General features: G+C 37.9%; 1 protein-coding gene across 5 annotated transcripts in view; it reads right to left on the bottom strand.

The window, feature by feature from the left end:
• Window positions 1–1129: 1129 nt before the first annotated feature.
• The window catches only part of AP3S1 (adaptor related protein complex 3 subunit sigma 1), a 51954-nt gene continuing 35669 nt past the window's right edge, over window positions 1130–17414 (bottom strand). The window contains exons 6-8 of one of the 5 annotated variants that reach the window (XR_012670942.1): window positions 12884–13026; window positions 10259–10538; window positions 1130–1621 (exon numbers count right to left, since the gene is read on the bottom strand). Coding sequence is in view for 4 of the 5 variants with exons in the window: in XM_075137133.1 (XP_074993234.1) it covers window positions 12898–13026 (129 nt within the window). In the remaining variant the exon portion in view is untranslated. Of the gene's footprint in view, window positions 1622–4914; window positions 10539–12431; window positions 13027–16305; window positions 16395–17414 lie in introns of those variants that run through there. The other 4 variants (XM_075137133.1, XM_075137134.1, XM_075137135.1 and 1 more) reach the window with 4 other exon arrangements.

Here is a 17414-nt window from a genome sequence, read left to right as displayed (position 1 = left end):
CCAGAATTACAGAGATCCCAAAAGAATGCAAAAGAGTACAAAAATGCATGGAGCAACGCTGGCACATTTGATCACGGGGTTCAGCCCCCCCCATCCTACTTTCAAGATCCTTTATGAAACTTGCATAACTCCTAGTTCAGTTAAATAAATAAATACTCAGTTAAATAAATCTACTCTAGCTTCACAGCAAGATCTAGCTTTCAGTTTCCATTGTTCCTGTCACAGTCCTATACACTGAGGTACAAGGATGTCAAGAAAGCTGGTTTTATGAGTACTGCTCAGTCTCAGAAACGTAAATTGCAGGTTTATTGGTTTTCTTCCCAATGTGCAGCTACACAGACTGATGGCTCCTGCTGATTCTGCGTGGAGTCCCGAACATCTGGCACTGCCAAAAAGTTCAACTTTGTATTTTGTTAAAACTAGCGTGATTTTTTTGAAACCCATATTCTCTATGGTCAATGCTCTGGATTTCCTGATCCCAGATTTCCTGGTACCAAAGACTAAGGAAGAAAAATCTGCAGATGGTATAAACCAGCAAAATCAATAAAGGGTCTGGCTTGTAACCTCTCCCTACAATCTTCATAACCTAAATTAAGTTGGGGGGATATGAAGAATGATATAAAGATATCATGTTTTGTATAAACAAATAATGGTAACCATAAACACAGGCATCTTTCTCCCTGTATAACATTAACTGCCATCTGAAATTAAGAATCTTCTCTATCTTTTGAAAATATTAGGTTTTTGCTGTTGTATTATGCAGAGAATAAAAATGCGCCACTTGTATTAGTTTGAGATGTTACATACAGAAACAATAATCTTTTATAGCGGTTTTAATACAAGATAGATGGATGTGTTGGATGTTGTATGTTTTCAAACAGAGGAAAAACATGCAAATTAAGTGAAGGTCAAATTTCTTGTGGTTGAACCCATGAAGTAAATACTGAACATATTTTGTTTATTTGGATCTTGGGGGAACAAACTGTTTTTATGGTGGAGTAGTCATATTACACTAAAGCAAGCACTGTGATGTATTGCATTTCAAAATCACATATTTATAAACTAGGGAATGTACTGACATCCAACATAATCAGTCTCAATCACAAAAACTGGAAACAATTCTGAAAAGTGAAAACTTGAAAAAACATACCTTTATTTTCTAAATGATAACACACAAAGGAGGAAAAAAACCTGCACTGAATGCTTATGTAAACCTTCATATCACTAGGATCTAATAGTGAAAATCTGTTTATCATACATGACTTTCTTACATGAGTCTAATTCAGACTGGTCATTCAAAATGGCTTCATTGGAAACATCCTGTCTTGCTAAACCCCGCTAACCTCCTCGTGATCCAGGTCTTCAGGACACAGTATTTTGCCTTCATTCCCATACTTGTATTTTAGTAGGAAGATGTATGATAAAAATAAACAATGTACATCATCTTTATTGAATATGACTTGGCAGGTATTTTGTAAGTTTTACTAGTAAAATTTTAAAAGATGGTATCTTAAGACAATTACAGTTCAGAAGTGATTAGCAGGAGCGTCTGTAAACTTTTCAAACTTTGAAAATTGTTCCTGTTCCATTCAGGGAGAAAACAAAGATCCTTCAAGATTTCCTGCAAAGAAACAGAGAATGAGAAGCTCAGAGTAGAGAATAACATTTTGTTATTGGAACTATTATTTGACTGCAGGGCATCAGCAGTCCATGCACAGGTGCTGCTTTGCTTTTACGCAAAAATTGCATGCAGTGAACACCATCAGCAAAAATTCCTATCAACTCTGATTCACTCATTAACAGCTGTGGTTGCAACTAATCACCACTTTCCAAAACCCTTATTTTGCAAAATTCCTAACCTGCTGAATTGATGCCTCTCTCCCAAGATAAACGAGCTGCTCTGTATTGATTTATGAGTGGTTGCATTTGAGAATTACTGTGTGGTAGGGAATTATGACATTTCTAAATAAACAATGATGTTGAGCATGAAAATGCTAGCCTCGGTTTGTGATCCACTGAAACACAAGATGGATCTCAATATTCCTAAAGGAGGAGTAAGTTAAGCTCATTAGTTTTAGGGATACAAATAAACACAATGTGTTTCTAATTATATCAGTGAGTCACAGTAGAGTGCGAATTAACAGGATACTTTTGTGTGCTTGAAGTCTGTCGACCTCTTCAAAAACCAGTGTGCTTGTCCCTCTTTCTTTCCCCAAGCACAGCCGATCACTAAACAGCCTTAGTCCATCATCACAGCCGGGACAGTTTAGGTCGCAATCCTTGATCTCCTTTATACGGGGACATTTATACTGTCACTACATAAGCCTACACCAGGAAGTAACACAGCCTCTTTGCTGGTTGTGCCAAGTGGTATGAGTGCTGTGTGTGGTGGATCCTAAGAAGTATACTACTACATAAGAAGATCTGAAAACATGCCAGTCACACCTACTCAGACCACCTCAAGCTCAAAAACATTTAAAAATCTACTTTTCAGGCTACCCTCATAATAAAAGGGACAGGAAAGAGAACATACTTAAACAAAACCCAAACTTCAAAACAGGGATTCAAGTATGATCCTCTTTACAACCTCTCATGGATGAGCATTTTGCAGGCTATTACTTCTTCATTAGGGTCATATGATTTTTCAGATTAGAAGTGCATTTTAGACAGCTACAATTCTAACTTCCTGGTTCCTTAACTTTTGTAAGATTCTGTTCATTAAGAAAACGCAGGAAAGAGAACAGAGGTTACCTAAATTCGAAATTTTGTATGGGTATCTGTTTGGGGGGCGGGGGGGCTGTGTGTTTTAAACTGCACAGACACCATGATAAATTAAGTTTAATTATGAAGTTGTGATTATTCCTCAATCGCCACGTAACAGTAGACTATGTGTACGCTGCACAGTCATCTTGGCAAAACTGCCATGTAAATAAGACTATGATTTATTCAGCTTGGACAAAGTACCTTTTCATGGTTAGAAAAAGAGTTTAGAGAAGTAGTAGGAAAAGATATTACTGTACTTTTATCTATCTGTCTGTCTGTCTATCTATCTATCTATCTATCTATCTAATCTCCCCCCTGAGCCCACTCTTGCACACTAGCTTCACAAGTTAGTGAATTTCCAGTAGATCTCTGATCCCATTTTCCTCCATAAGCATCAGCAATAATCCCTAGATCCCCTCCTTGATTCACATTCCTCTCTCTGGTAGTTCCTCGACCCAAACAATTCCATAACCAGAAAGGCACATGCAATACCATTTAACTGTAAGTTTATACTAAAACAATGCACTAATAAAAACAACACAAGTTTTGCGTATTCACTCCAAGACCAAGAAGTTTTATAGCTCACATTTGGACCTGTATACTTTGGCAAATACGCTAGCATACCTCATGCAAATTCTCTTGCATGAATAAAATTGATTTTATTCTGCACCAGTTACTATGTTCACAAAATAGAATAAATGTGTGTTTGGTATTAAGATTTCATTTATGGTGGAAACTTCTGTCCACTTGGAGAAGACATTTCAGATCAGTCTGAAGAGAAAATTTCCCCCATAGTTCTCCCCAGTGGCTTGATAGAATCCATATAGTTTGTCCAGTCAAATGGCTCCGCAGCAAAGTCACAGCCCTCCCTAATTTTCTCATCTGGCAGTCTTCCAGCAAACTTCGCCCTGTGCAGCAGAGTCTCCCAGTAGCATCTTGATTCTTACTCTTCTATCCTATATTCATGAGTCATCTTTCTGTTTTTTCTTCAGAAATTTCTTCATATGCCCTCCGTGTGCCTGTCCTCCTTCCCATGACTTTTTCCACCTTCTCCCAAATGTTTTTTCCCAAACTGTCCTCAACTCCCATTCTCTCCTTGCCAAGAAACTCCCTTTTTCAGTTTCTACTCCCATCCCAAAGTTTTCTATTTCTTTCCTTTGAATCCATTAAATTAATGGATTTTGCCAAAAACGGACTCTTGCCTGATTCCAAGCAAGGAAGCTAAATGGCCTCTCATGCAGAAAAACTGAAGTTACAGTTTTGGTCATTAGTCACTGAACCTCCCAAACCTTCGGCACAATGTTTAAATGTAATAAAAAGACTACATAATCAGAAAGCCACTGGCAGCATGTCTTCTGGCGATGGACTGTCTCTCTTTTCTTTACTGTTCTCCCTAACTTGAAACACCCCGCATTCAGCCTCCCCAGTGCTGTCCAGACACAGCTCTGCTTTTGCCATCCACCGAGGGGTGGCTCTGCAGCCTGAAGCCACAGTAGCACAGCCTCAGCCCTTGCAGGGCTCGCAGCGCCATGGGCTGCATGCAGTCCCCATCCCAACTGGAAAGAAAGGGGAAGGAAGGGCAATTGCATGGCTGAACCAGAAGAAGCAGACACACACACACATGCTGTGCATTGCAGGGCTTATCGGAGGCTGCAGTTTCCTTAGCTCTTCTAATGAATCCAGGCGTGGTGCTAACGGTGATACAATCCACAGGATCAGCCTGGGAGGAAGTGCGTGCCTTCGCTTTGAAAACTCACGTAACCCATCTCATCTCCATTAGCAATCCTAGCCTTTTCAAATGGTGCGATCTTCCCAACATATCTGAACGGCTGTCTGGAATTTCATTGCTAAAAAATTATGAGGAAGGCCAGTGGGAACGACAAGGAGAGGCATTTGAAATTCCACAAGGGTGTCCTCCTAAGAACAGGTATGACAGCCACAGCGCACATCAAACAGTGAGTGGACGTTATACGCCGTTACAGTCAGACTCAGAGAGGACACATAACAGCTGAATGGCTAAATACACCTCTAAAGTATGAAACAACTTGTTATTTTCACTCTGGTTTTCAATCAAGAGACTTTGCGTTGCTTATATGCTTTTATATTTCAGTTCTTAGAAATCTAAGTAATACCTGAAAACTTAAAAACTGGATACCAAGGGAAATTAGTGTCTTTGGAATATTGTTCATCCTTTTGGTGGACAGGAGAGAAATTTTCTTGAAAGGAAATATCACTTGGGAATCTCAGACTCTTGGCACTGAAATTAACATACACACTGAAGGAATCCAACCCTCCTCTCCTTTTAGCCTGTTATTACTTAATAGGTAGGACTGCTAGGAGGGGGCTAGGGGAAGCGGGAAGCTAGGGAACTCATCTGTTACCACTATGCACCTTGAATATTCACCCCACCAGCAGCTCTACTACCTGTTTTGGGTCAGAAAGTGCACAAACGTGGTTTAAGTAATTTCTTATGTTTGCAAACACTTTTAATATTACGTGGCACTTAACAAGAAACAGCAAGTTTTCTCTTTTCTCATTTTCAAATCCATTTGCTTCCTTCTTGTGTCTTTCTATCACTGCTTCCTCACCACTGACAGCTTTAGATAAATGTTTGTCACAAAAGTAAAATTAGACCAACCAGCAACTCTCAGAAAAAACAAACCTATTTTAGAAGCAGTTTAAAGCTTGCTGCCTTTGTGTTTACCTGAAAAAGATCTGGTTTTGTAAAGGCTTGTCCGTTTTTCCATACATATCAGTTAACCTAATAAATTATTTCACAACTGTCACACTTTTATCCCTAGATTATAAAATAACCTGTTCAGCTCCTTCTTCTTTTACAGCCCTCCTTATGCTTTGTTTTCCTTCTTTTGGGCAGCATTCTTTTTAAGCTGCTCTGCAAACTACCAATTTCTTTTCACCCAAGCCCTCTCCTGAATATTTCCCTCCTGGGAAACCTAAGTGAGATTTAGCAGGAAGCGCTTCATCATACTTACTTGTGAAAGAATGAATCTAAAGTAACAACATCATTCATGATGCAAAGCCCTATTGAGTTACTACCGTACCTTCTCTTTCCTCATTTTTCTTGGTTTTGGCAGGGATAGAGTTAATTTTCTTCACAGTAGCTCATATGGTCCTATGTTTCAGGTCTGTGACCAAAACAGCGTAGACAGCACACCCACGTTTCAGCTATTGCTCAGCAGTGCTTGCACACCATCAAGGCCTTTTCTCACTCTGCCCCGACAGTGAGTAGGCTGGGGGTGCTCAAGAAGCTGGGACAGCTGTAATTTGTGTTGTGCTAACCCATAATGCTTGGATATGAGTATTTTAGTAAACTGCAATCTAACTTAAACTAAAAAGATACTTAAACTACTTAAATGGGCCACAACAGATTCCTAAGAACTAAAATTTCCAGGGCCAAGGGGGCTCATTTAATGATACTTTTAAGGTTTTGGAATCTGTTGCACTGATGACAGGAGGAAAAGGATGAGCACTATTTCTTACCTCGCTACAGATTTCCTGGGTGACTCTAAATTGTAAAATGCTGTGGCTGTTCCTACCTGGTTTTTTCCTGAAGATCATCTCAGCGATAGCACCTCTTGCTGGAGAGCTGCAATTCAGGCCTTTTGTGTAGCCTCATACCACCTGGGAGCACTCCAACACTTTGTGAGGCTTCCTCAGACAACCAGTCCTACATTACAAACTCACATGACCCTCCTTTGCCTGCACCACGACCCCAGCATGCAGGTCTATATAAAGATTAGCTGTCCCTAACCAATGTTTATCTGTCCTTGTTTTTAAGCAAGCGGGGGAAACCTGAGCCACGATGCAGATGCCTGTATGAACATATTTCTATATAGCAACCTATCCTATATATTGCAAGGGCAATCACATCTTAAGTGAGTGCACACCACCTTGCAGAGGGACGGCAGCCAGGATGGGCCTGCTGCAATTTGCTGGAGGATCTGTGATGATACCTGTCCTGAAAAGACACAGAAGAATGACAGCCAGCGAGCCCTCCCTGGTGAAGCAGACTTTGTAGAGAGATGCAGGCAGGCCACACAAGACGCCAGGGTGTCTCAGGAACAGAACCACAAGTTCTGTCCTAGGGTGACCCAAGCAACTTCTGATGTCAAGTAAAACAGCACCTCACTTGGGAGCGGGATGGCTGTTTGAATCATGAAAGATCTTTGCTGTCCTGACACACATCAGCACAACAAATTATTGTGAAGATTATTTTGAACGCAGAGCCCAGTTTTGCTTCTCTATGCACTTTTGCAGACTGCTTGGTGAAATTTGTTGGGATGGGCCTTTGGTGGAGAAGATGTAGGTGCCACTTACTGTGACAACACCAAAGGCAAAAGTTTCTTAGATGCACACACAGACTAATGATCATGCAGGAATCCTGCCATGCACATGGGTCATGCAGGTACCCTGCAAACATCTGAAGCTGTGAAATTCAACTTGTGTCCCACAGCAACTCTGCTGGCTGAGTCCTGAAAATCATACCAGAAGAGGGTCTGTGGATTGGACTGTGAGAGCTGAAAGAAAACAGGGACACCATACACTCGTCCATCCAAGCAGCTCACAGTCATCATTACAGGCCTGCTTTTAGGTCCAGCTCTGGTGACATGTTTATAGTCCTGTTTAGAGAGAATCCAGGATGGGATTTGCTCCACTCCTGGTGTAGTCCTGTTGGCTGGCTGGACAGCAGAGCCAGCCCAGAAAGGGACACTTGGAGCCTGTGTGTGCTGCTGTTTCAGAAGAGCCAAACTGGGCAGGAAAGCAGTGGAATATGGCACAAGTGTGCCTGTCACTCTGCCTCATGGGATGGATGATGGATCAACTCAAATGCCTCTAGTGCCACAGGCACACTCAGTCTGCACGAAGAGGGGATATCTCGACCTTTGGTTCCTCCCCTGTCAGACCACACTGTCACAGCACTCCTAATGCACCACAAGGCCAAAACTTCTGCAGGCAAGAAATCTGGCTGCTAAGCTGACATAGTGTGTGACTACCTTTGTGTTTCACCCATGGAATGGAGGTTGTTACATTACCTGAGCTCACTGAGCATTTTGGGGAAAACATTGAACACCAAAAATTGTAAGGACAGATCATTTCCTTAAATGAAGAGAGGAAAAGAGATTTACAATTTGTTACAAAAATTATAAAAGTAAATAACAAAAGATTATTTTTTTGTGAAATTAACTGTTCACCTTTATTCAGTTTTGGCAGTATTTGGCTGCTTTCCTTGCTCCTAGTAAAACTATTAATGCTCTGTGCAGAAGTTAAGAAATATATTTTGTGCAAGATTTAGGCTCTGTTTTTCTTCAGCAGTTATAAACAGACTATGATTTGATTTGTGACATTTTAATTTCCAGTTCCTTCAGTATTTTATGCCCTCAAAATGCTGTAATTCAGTATCAGGGAGCTTTATGAGGTAACCCTTAGAACATTACGAAGTTCCCATTTGGCTGTCAGCATAAGCCTAAGTAAAATTCAGGACTAATTTTAGCATTTATAGGAATGTGCTACTAGAAAAAAAAAGGTCAAATGCGCTCACAGGAAGGCAGTACCAGTTTGTTTCTAACTTGAACCTGTTTCTCCCTTGCAACAAGTGACACTTTCCTCCACCCATTCCTGTCAAGCGGAATAAATCAGAGCAGCAACATCTGTTTAAGAGGAGGAATTTTGTATACACTTGTAATGTGGCAAAATATTCCCTCTTCTCAAAATATACTCAAAACAGGGTTTCGCTATTCAAAACAGGGAGGAGAAGGAAGTGCATTGATACAGTACCTGGACTGCCTGTGCTGTCAATACTGCAGGCAGCATTCTCAGCTGATTCTAAGATGAGATACTTCTCTTGTAGCAAAAAAGAGCTAAAATATTTTTTCAGCAGTATTTATTGCCCCTGCCCCAGTGGGAAAACTAGCTGCTCTGTTTCAAGTCTATGGAGGCAGCTGGGAATGCCCACTCACTCTGTGGAACTTTTATGCTTCCTGTCATCTCTCCATTTGTTTAGAAGAATCTATCTTGCAAGAAGGAAGAAAATAATCTGTCTGCTCCACATGGGCCTTCAGAGAAGCCTTCTTTGGCTTCTGAAAGGAAAATGCTTCCAACACCTTTCCTCTCAATACTTGAGAGGGAGTCTGTACCCCAGAAAAGAATTCTGCTTCTCAAAGACAAAAAAATTACTTGCCAGAGCTAGCAGTTGCTCTCACAGGTCAATCAGACTTAATCTTCTCCCCATTACTAAATTTCACAGTAAAAATCTCTGAATTTGAAAGGCATAATTCATAATGAGAGAGACAGTCACAGTTTGGAGACAAGCAATCTGAACAGCCAGTACACTCAAGTCTCACGCTTGCTTTCTGAAGGCACTTCACCCTCCACCCCCAGAATACAAACAAATGTGGAAAATACTCATCTTGTGCAATATTGTGACAAATAACCACCTGTGATACAGGGACTTTCCAACAATAGAAAAACTGGAGGTGTGGGGAAACGTAGGAAAAATAGATTAGTTAAGATATCCTGAAGGCTTAATTACTGATTTGTATTATTAATGTTACACAGTCTCCTTAAAATTATCTCTGTGCATGAATTATAAAGGATTATCAAAACATAGTACAGATAATACTTACTACAGTTAAATTGATATAATCACATTAAAAGGTTTATCCCCAGAGAATTTCATGAGCAGAGAAACTGAACTGAATAGGAAAGAAAATCTAATGTGAGAAACCAACACATAAGGTGGTGTCTCAGATACCGTAAGTACCAAATAGTCTCAGCTACTGTTTAATAATGTTTCACTTGCAGTTCTAAGAAATGCCCAGAGTTAAGAAAAATGGCTTTCAGTGATTTATTTACTATGCTGGCACCCTGATGAACATCACCTAAAAGGTAGGACCTATGGAGGTGGAGTGTTGCAGATTAGTTGCCTGGCTTCTGCAGCTGAAGAATGACTCAAGATGACCTCCTTCCCTTTTTAACAACAGCTAGTGCAAAAGACTGATGTTATATATACACACACACACACACTTACATATGTTAAGGGGATTTTTTTTTCAGTTACAAAAGCATTACAAACATTTAAATTTATGTTCAAGAGCTTAATCATTTACAGCCCACAGCTTATTTCCATTTTAAATCCTAAGCAGCAGTTAAGAGGACAGTGGTGAAGTAGGAGAAAGAATTCAAAAGAAAGAATTCAAAATTTCATGAAGGTGATGAACACAAGCAGATCAACTTCATGGAAAACATCCGAATATCTGCAACACAAGGCAAGCCCTAGAAGGTCAAGAGTAAGAATACCATTTCCATCATTTCTATCAATTAAGTATCCCATCTTCCTCTGACTGGTTTTAGTTTAAGGCCTGGCGGTGTCAAATGACATGGTAAAAGGATAATATCTCCCCTGGCAAACTAAAGACTCTGGCAAAGGAGTGGCAAATAGACAGGTTCAGCTACCCTGAGGCTTTCTGTAAGGTACCTCCTGTGTGCGACAGAGAATTTCTCTTTGAAAGGAGTGCAATTTTACTGTAAAATCTCATAAAGAATTTCTTCCCATCCAACAATTTTCTGAGTAAGGAAGCTCCAGTTGTTAGTCACAGCCTTGCATTAAATATTTGCTGGCCAGTCACAAACAGAGAAGCTTCTTGAAAAGTCTGGTGACTATGGAAGAGCTGTCCAGAGAAGAATCCTTTCTGGCAGAAGCCATGTTGTCAGGCAAGAGAAAGGTAGTATAAAGAACAGTAATGCAAAACACAAAGCTAAAAAAAAAAAAGCTTTAAAATAGTCATATAATTGTTAAGAGCTAAGATCTGGTTCACCAAAATGAATGAAAATCTGGCTATTTACAGATAAGAGGTGAGACATTAATCTGAAATATGCTTCAAGTCAAGATGCATCTCAGACATATTTTCTCTAAGGATTTGGAAAAACATTTGATTCAAATAAACCCAGAAAAGATTCCTCTGCGAGGAATGAAAAAAGTTTTAACTACATAAGCTTACAAATCTGAAAATGAGCCAGAGGCAAAAGAGTGAGACAAAAAACAGAGGACTTGGAAGAATTTCTGAAATTGTGAGCTCCTTTCACAAGTAGCCAGAAGAACTCTCTGTAGGTCAGAGTACCAAATGTTTCAAAATTTCCTATTTGTCCTTCGGCAGCAGCACTAACTAAATCCTCACAGGGGGAACAATGTGGAAAATTTTCAACATCTTTACTTTGAATGTCACATGGTCTATGCATTAAGCAGAAAAACAAAAGTTGGCAAAAGCAGGTGAAATTATAACAGTTCCAGATTTGTACTAGCTAAGCTGTCTAACTTGGGAATACTAAAGAATACTCTACTTCATAGGGAAAAAAAATGCTGCATGTTTCATGCTCTCAATTTCTTCAGTGGAAATGAGAAAGTGGCAGTTTTCTACTTAAACCCCAGCTGAAATTTCCTGAAGCCTCAAACTAAGTTAATTTGGAAGAATAAATATTCTTTTCAAGAGGTATGGAGAGGGCAATTCTGTTTTCAAAAGCATTTATAAAATAGTAAGTGTTACTTGATGCTTGTTAAATGTAATATAAACAATATACATGAAGTCTCTTTTCCCTCCCCTGAAGAAATACATTAAAATTCCTTGGATTGTGTCAGATTTTCTGCTTGAAAAGTAGTTTCTCTTTTTCTCTCTCAAATGCTCTCAAACAGCACCAATGATAGTTACTATGGATCAAACAGAGAATGTGACATGATTCCAAGTTTATCCTATGGGGTATGTTTTAACATTCAACTCAAAGGAAAAGAATGCTTGGTTTACATCAAATCCAAATTTCTGAAGTAACACAGGACCTCTCAGATTAGTCCTGAAATGTGTTGTCCTTGATACAATATTATTGTCTTTTCATATACAGTATTAACTGCATACTTTTTTGGAGAAGAAAACTTTACAGGAATTCTTAAATATCCCAATGGTATTTTTATTATTCATTTAAACAGACTTGTACATCACACAGAGCTTAAGAGCGTGATTATAAAATCCAGTCACTATCCCCCTTTATTTTTTTTACATCACAGAAGAGTTTAAGAGCTGAGCAACTTACACAGAGGTGATAGCACTTAGATTTTCTGAGGTCTTGACAATACTAAGTATCTCATAAATCTAATTCTCAAAGTAGAGAATCACAAATGTCACCAGACACAGAGGTCCTATTAAAGTATCCTCATTTATCTTTCCAGAGTGCCTTTCTTCATCACATTACTTGATACACTCACATTTACAGTTCTGAGCTGCCCAATCTCCTCAGCCCATTCTGTACTTCTCACAACACACACAGCAACTGCAGAGACCCTTTTTCCCAAAACAAAGTCAGACCGTCAGGGAAAGTCTATCAGATTGTGTAAGTATCTTCTCAACATCTATATGTAAACAGAAGTCATTGGATCTTCAGTAAAGGCAGTTTTTCCTTCAGAATTATAATGAACAGCTTTTGTGAGAAATGTAAAGAGCCAATATGTTCAAAACAATACTCCCATCTCATTACTTCAGAGACTAAACTACAATATTAATGCTTGCTACAATGGTATTTATATACAGTCAGTTGGCTCCATGAATAAGAAATAACATGATTTATTGCAAAGAGTAGATTTCAGACAAATAGGTATTTAGAAGTCCAGTTTGTTATGATTTTATTTAAACAAAACAAGAGTTTAATGTTTTCATGCCACATTTGCACTTAAGTCTTAAATAATCATGACAAACAGCAGAAGTAGTTAAGGAATGCACTAATTCTAGACCTTAGTGAATATACAAAAATCCTCAGCATTATAGGTTATACAAAGTAAAGAACATCTTAAATACTTTCCCAAAATACTGCAGCAGCCGAGACACAGTGATATGCCTTACAAGGGCATAGGAATGTAATTTAGAAATCACACAGGAACTATCCATTTCCTTTAATTTCACAAAGAAGACAAAAGCAACATTCAACTTCACACACTGATTTTTCAAATTATGTCTATACAGTACCTTGAGTTTTTTCCAAATAGTAAAAGTTAGACATGTCGTTTATGTAGTAAACAATTATGTGGTAAATCTCTATTACATTTCTTCCTTGGTTTTACCTGGAGTAGCCATGTTATTTAAAAGAGGGCAGGTTTGGCACTTTTATACTGATGTCACCAATATTAATATTTCTTGGGATCTCTGGCAGATTCATATTCTTTACAGCTGAAACAGCCCGGGCTGGAGCTCCTGCTAAACCAGCCTGTGTATAAAGTGAGGAAAAATGCAAGTCAGGCAAAGTTGGTCATAAGAAGCTCCATTAGCAATATACATAGACAACTAACTTTTCAAGTATTTCCATGGTTACACAATTAGAAAGACCAGATGGTAATTGTGTTTGGAATGAAATGGGTTATTCAGAAATATTAAACCAGAAAGAGAAAACAGTTCACACATTACTTTTTTATATGGTAAAACATGTAATGTCAACTTGATGGAAAGGTATGCGGGGAGGAATAGGAGGCTTATCCAAGCATGTGTAATGTGTAAGTTATAGAACAGACAATCTTGAGGTATTTGAAGTCCAATATGCTGTCTTTGTCTCTTACCTATTCTAAAAGTTCACATGGTTCACAGTTGACTAACATTGTTTACAGCTTCAGAATATGTAACCTCAGAGTAACAAGCTACTGAAGATCAGCTGAACCATACTACTTATCTAAATGAATATATATACACATTAAAAAGGTACTTCAAGGTGGCTTAGCCTAAAATGAAAAGGATAAACACCTTGCTTTTGTGGGTGATAAAGAGCGTGCAGAGAGATCATTTCTATAGACCAACTGGAGTAATCTGTTGTCCCACAGTATCTAATTATATGCTAACATATCTGCAGCCCCCAGGCACACTGGAACATTACATAATAACCTGGTTATGCCAAAATAAACACTGAGGTACCTATTTTGTATTAAAATCCTCTACTGTAGGTAGTCTCTCTTCATTTAAAGCCACAGCCTTTCTGTACAAATACGCAAGTTTTACAATACACAAGTAAGTTCATTACTAACTTCCATTCAGTTCTGCCTTTTAGATAAAATAACTGCCAAGTTTACCCACTATGGCATATTACTGAAATGCTAATAAGATGATTTACGGCTCAGAGGTCTGAAGACATACAGAACATGATCTTTCCCTATTGCTTCTGAAGAACACCTCTTCAAAACCTTGTTATTTTAAGGACTATTAAAAAAAGGCCAGTAATTAAGTTGTTACTGTATTTGATGCTGTGTGGAAAAGGTACTATTCATTTTAAGTATGGAAATGTTACTCCTGAAAGTTCAGATTCTCTGTGTGTTTAGAATTAGCTGCGTGGTTTTACTTCAGGCTTGCCAAAAAAGTGTAAAAATCATTTTTGTTCTTGCTGGGGGAAAAAAAAAACCTGGAAGATTTTAAAAACAGAGCTCTTATCTGCAGAAAAAGACATCATATTCCAAATTCTGTGAATGTGTAAAAAAATTAACTTTTTATTTTGATAGGATAAAAAAAAAAGTAGGATTAAAAATATTCAAAAAGAATAAAAACCATGAAGTGATTTTCAGCACTATTAGAGTTTTAGAGTGTGGCATCTTGCGGGCCCAGTAAAAAGGAGCAATCCACAAGAAACATAGCAATGTGTTAAGAACTGGTTAAACAAAAGACTAAACCTGTAGAAATGGAAGGTCTTTCATTATAAGAGTGTCAAAGACTGAAGAAACCAGTGCATTTGCAGATAAAATAATTCTGATCAAGAAATACAGCAAAACAAAAGAAGAAAAACTTATATATCATGTGGAAAGGCTAAACCATCATAAATCCCTAGATTTTAGTCACAGGAGGATTCCCAGAACCAGGAACAGAGACCAGAAAGCCATGAGTCATCTGTTATAACATCCCCCTGCCAAACACTCATATATGAGATACGTCAAAGTTGGGAAGGGCATGTGGGATAGAGGAGAAAGCTCAGGAAATCTTAAATCTCTAATGCAACCAAATAATTTGCTCTCACTTTGGCCCTGACATAATCCAAAGTATTGGTTCTCAGAAGTATGACTAAGTAAAACTAAAAAAGTGCAAAAAAGTATTTTCAAAACCTCTTTTTCCTTGTTTTCCCTTAACATCACCAAGTCTATCAGGTCATTCATTTCAGACGCTCTTTCAATTGCAGTACCTTCATGAAGGGGAAAATCTGGACCTAACACTAGTAGTATTAAGAAATGCAAGTATCCAAAATCTGCATCCTTGAATCTGCAATATCTTAAAGGGGCAGTATTAGACGCTGCAATTCCTTGCTATTTATTAAAAAACAGTGCAGAAGATATGAAGCTGCTCAACACTGTCCTTTTATATTTGAGAATTTGGAAATACTAATTTGAAATTAAGAGGTAACTACCAGTGAAGTTTTATCAGATGAAACAATAAATGCTTCTCCTTTTTATTTGGTTCTATTCTTTAAATTCTATATTCAGTAACTGGAGAAAAACTCTTTAAGTAAAACCAAAAGTGGAGCAATGTAAACTGTTTTCCATAGAGAAGATGAAAATACTAATAAAGTAGTAACAAAAGCAATGAATTATACAATTTGTAACTGAAACAATGGGAAACCAGAAAAATATCGTAAGTGATGGACGTGGTCCACACAAACAGGCATGGCTGGCAATTCAAAAGAGAGATGCCTTCTAGGTGACTAGGATGGAGATTCCTTACCCTAATTTAATGAAAGTTAATTATTCTTAATGGATAAATAAAAGTTTTAGTATAACTGGTCATTATTTTTACCTACCTGCAGCTATCCTCTTTACACAGACTTACAGTCCCTGCCTCCCGCCCCAATGGCATAGGATACAATGGAGACACAATTGAGAATTATTTAAAATACCACAATTGACATGACCATTGCCCTTCCACCCCCCTATACAGTCACGACTTCCAACAGTCACATTTCATGAGGACCATTCTGGATCAAGATCAGCAAAGATCCCTGACAAAAGTACTATGAATTTCAGATTACCTCCTTTTTTGCCAGCAAGATTGTCTTTCACTATCATATGCTGGAGTAGAGATTTTCAAAATATTACATTCTCTTCTCCTGTAATTCTTTATATTAAGTGGGTTTGTAATTCAATGTATACATAACACGCATAGCAGAATGCTATTTATCACAATTAATATCAACCCTATCAAGCACAATACAGTCATACAGTATTTCTAAGAGAGAGCAAACAGTTAATAAAAAATGTCTAATGGATAAAATGACTGAAAAGTACTCAAACTCCCAAACCGGATAACTAATACATTATTTCAAATGCTATTATATCCAAATGCCTTAGCATTCCTTTTTAGCATGTCAAACAGTGAACTAGTATGCAGTCCTTCCATTTTTTTATCATTTCTTTTACAGAAAGTGAATTGTATTTACAAACACAAAGGTACTATAAGAAGTACCCCCAGCCCAGTGTGCTTTTAAGGAGTTTTATAGAGGTACCTGATTAAAAGAGCCATCACTGTAACATTGAACTGGACAAGTTTCAACTGCCTTTTTTATGAAATAATTCAGCAGGTAAGTTGGTGAGGTGCAAAGAAAAAACTGTTTCACTTGAAAAAAAAACAAAACACGTAGCAAGCTTTAAACATGCAGTGAATGATGAATTGTCTGTCACAGTGAGCAAATGACTTAAGCAAGTGAAAATGAAACTTCTTAAGACATATTAATGAAATTTCAGAAATACAGTACGAATTGCATACAGCTGGTATTGCAATAAGCCAATACACCACATTTTTGCCACAGCTGCTTTGTATTCTCAATTTCATTTGTTATTGAAGGTTGTACTTTAATGTTGAAACACTGTATATTAAAATTTTTGGTTCAGTTACTGCAAAAAATGCTTGTAAACATGTTCATGTACTTTTAGAGTGAAGAGCAATGCCACATATGCAAAACAATGCAAAGTTCTGCTATTAATAACAGAACTTTTATTCTACTTGTGGTAGTCTATCAAGTGATAAATACGAGCTGTTGTTAGTTTACTTAGGTCATTCTTTATCACTATAGGAATCAATTTTCTTCATTCTTATCATCACCCTTTCTCATAATGCCCCACTGATAACTTTATCTGAAAGCGATCCCAGAAACATTGTTTTACTCTTTAAAAAGAAATTCAGATCATTTGGAAAAAGTATTGCACATCACAAATGTAGTTAATATGCATATACAAATAGAAAAAAAAAAAAGATTCAAACCGCCATCCCAAACAACTCTACACAGAGCTAGCTATCACTAAAATAAACATATAAAAATATACAGCCTACTGGAAAACAAAATAATGAAGGCTAACGCTTTGCAAAATAAGCCACCCTTTTCCAGATACTTCAGAGGTACTAGCACCTCTCTGCTGCTGGTGTTTCACACCAATGCTTCTTTCCAGAACAAGTATAACTTCAAAGCAGCAGGGTTATGAAATCATGAAAGGATGCAATACATAATATAAAGGAATGATCATGTCCCCTGCTTATGAAGTTAAATAAATGAACATAATTAGAGAAAAAACAAAATGAAGTCTGCAAGTATATCAAAATGAGGCCAAACAGATAAGAAGACTTAAGACATACTCTTAG

Source organism: Calonectris borealis, chromosome Z (assembly GCF_964195595.1).
Source record: "Calonectris borealis chromosome Z, bCalBor7.hap1.2, whole genome shotgun sequence".
NCBI lineage: Eukaryota > Metazoa > Chordata > Aves > Procellariiformes > Procellariidae > Calonectris > Calonectris borealis.
This window is presented reverse-complemented; position numbering and strand designations above follow the sequence as displayed.